This window comes from Cariama cristata, unplaced genomic scaffold, assembly GCF_000690535.1.
Source record: "Cariama cristata isolate BGI_N322 unplaced genomic scaffold, ASM69053v1 scaffold8543, whole genome shotgun sequence".
NCBI lineage: Eukaryota > Metazoa > Chordata > Aves > Cariamiformes > Cariamidae > Cariama > Cariama cristata.
In genome coordinates, this window is record NW_009606616.1 from 1 (window position 1) to 2195 (window position 2195).

The 2195-nt window shown below is 59.2% G+C and overlaps 1 protein-coding gene across 1 annotated transcript in view; it reads right to left on the minus strand.

Moving 5' to 3' along the window:
* Positions 1-178: 178 nt before the first annotated feature.
* The window catches only part of CLPB (ClpB caseinolytic peptidase B homolog (E. coli)), a gene marked incomplete at both ends in the record, with an annotated part of 68697 nt that continues 66680 nt past the window's right edge, over positions 179-2195 (minus strand). The window contains 3 exons of the mRNA XM_009696424.1: positions 179-306; positions 765-884; positions 1722-1795. Coding sequence (XP_009694726.1) covers positions 179-306; positions 765-884; positions 1722-1795 — 322 coding nt within the window. The remainder of the gene's footprint in view (positions 307-764; positions 885-1721; positions 1796-2195) is intronic.

Sequence of the window (2195 nt, forward strand, 5' to 3'; positions counted from 1 at the left end):
CCCACTTATTCCTTGTCTCTTTCCTCAGTGTACCAGCTGTGCCGTTTCCTCCCACGGCCCATGAACTTCTCCCCTCGGGAGCCATGGGGACCCTCTTCTGCGGGACAGACCCAAGCCATGACCCCCTCCCGGGTCCCCCTGTGCAGGGCAGGGCTGGAGGTGATGCCGTGGGCTTTGCCCCTGCTCCATCCGCGGCTTTACCTCGTGTTTGATCGAACGGGCACCGTAGTGCAAGTTGTAGCCGTCAGCCAGCACGTCCATGACCTCTCTGTCCCAGAGCAGGGTGATGTTGTGCCTCGCCTTGGCCTGCCGGGTGAGGAAGAGGAAGGAAGGGTTAGTGATGTCTCCCAGTAACCCTGGCACCCCGTTCCTTGGGCGGTGGGGACACCACAGGCAGCACGGTGGGGTGTGAGCGTCCCTGGGCCGAGGAAGGAAGGGCACTGCGAGCTCCACCGGGCCACAGCCACCGAAGCAAGTGGTCCCCCAATTCCGATTTAGCCCCCATGGAGAGTTCCAAGGTGCAATTAAGACAAATAAAGTCTCTGAGCACGGTCCGAAGCTCATCCCTGCCCCAACATGGGAGGAACCATTCCCCACCGGACCAAGGGGTCCTGACCCTTCCGAGCACCGAGGGTTCCCAGCTGAACAGCGTGTAAGGCTATGGTAGGTACACCCACATCAGGACGACGAAGGCTTGGGCAGGGACCTCCTCCTGCTCAGGTATCTCTTGAGAAGTTACCTCTAAAGCCATGGATGCTTTTTACCTTCTTGGCCCAAAAATTCAGCTCCTTGTTGACAAGCTGGATGAGCTCAGAGTGGCAAAAAGGGAGAAAATAGACAATCTCATTGATCCTCCCCAGGAACTCGTCTCGTCTGAAGTGAGCCTGCAGGAACAAGTGGGGAAGGTCGGCGGGGACAGGGCCGGTGACCCTGATGGGGACAGCGGTGACCGCGATGCCGCAGGAGGAGCTCCCTAGGGATCATCTCCACCTCTGACAGCTCCCACATCCACGTAGCGAGGCCCCGGCAGCCATCCCACCCCATGCCATGGAGCTGGAAATCCCTGCTGCCAGATCCTGGGTCACCAGGAGTACCTCAGCACGGGTTACAGGAGGAATGAATTCTTCTGCAGAGGGCAAAAGGAACCTCTCCGGCACCGTAAGCCCAGCTGCAGCCACTTCTGCTGTTTGCTCCTGCCCAAGCCACTTACAGCAACACCCCTCGCTGCTCTCTGGTTCCCAGGCTCCGATCGGAGCCTCCCGCCGGGAGCTCGAATGCTTGGTCTCTGTGGGAGCTGCCAGGTGAGCAGCGCCCTGAAGTGCTTCCGAAACATCTTAAAGGACGTTACTGTCATGGGGATGTGTCGCTGCGGTCAGGTTTTCCTGGCCCCTCTGCATCGGTGCAGGAGCTGAGCAGCCGGTGACCCCGGGCGAGCAGAGAACCCCCAAAACCCCACTGCAGCACTTCCCACCCCATGCTTCCCTTCTTGTCTCCCGTTGCTGCACTAAAACAAGCGCACAGGGAGTGAGTAAGAAGCTTTTACTTATTTCTGCTGGGCTCTCATCTTACTTCTTGGGGGGGCGGGGGGATAAAAAACCTGATGTCATGTCACTTCTCTTGCAGCTGGGGGACAGCTGGCTGAGGAAATTGGTGGATATTGCATTGAGTGACCAAAGCTCAGGGCATCTGAAACAGAAACCACAGAAAAAAATCATCCGTACCTTCAAGATGGGGCGAATCACCTTTTCCTTGAACTGTTTGGAGATGGTTATCTTGTCACTCATCTGGACATCCTCTGAAAGACAGGAGGACAGGGGCTGTCGGTGGGGAGGGACGGTGGGATGTGTGCTTCCCACCTCCACGGCTCCTGGAGGATGGACGAGCAAAGCAGCAGGGTAAGGAGGCAGAGGGTGGGCAGGGGGGTGAGGTGGGGGTCCAGGCTTCAGAACAGACCTGGAATCTCCACACGTGCCCCCAACCACGCCTGGTTGGGTAGTGGGGGGTCCCTGCACTGGACGCTCCGGACAGCGGGTCTGGGTCTCCTGTGGCTGCCCCGGCACACGTCGGGTGCCCGAGGAGAGCACCCTACACGGACCCGTTTCACTGGCATGGTGAAAGACCTCCGGCTCTGCCTCCGCTCTCTGCCCTGCACCCCCAGGAGCTGCGCCCCGGAGGTTTTGGGTAGCAGAGTCCTC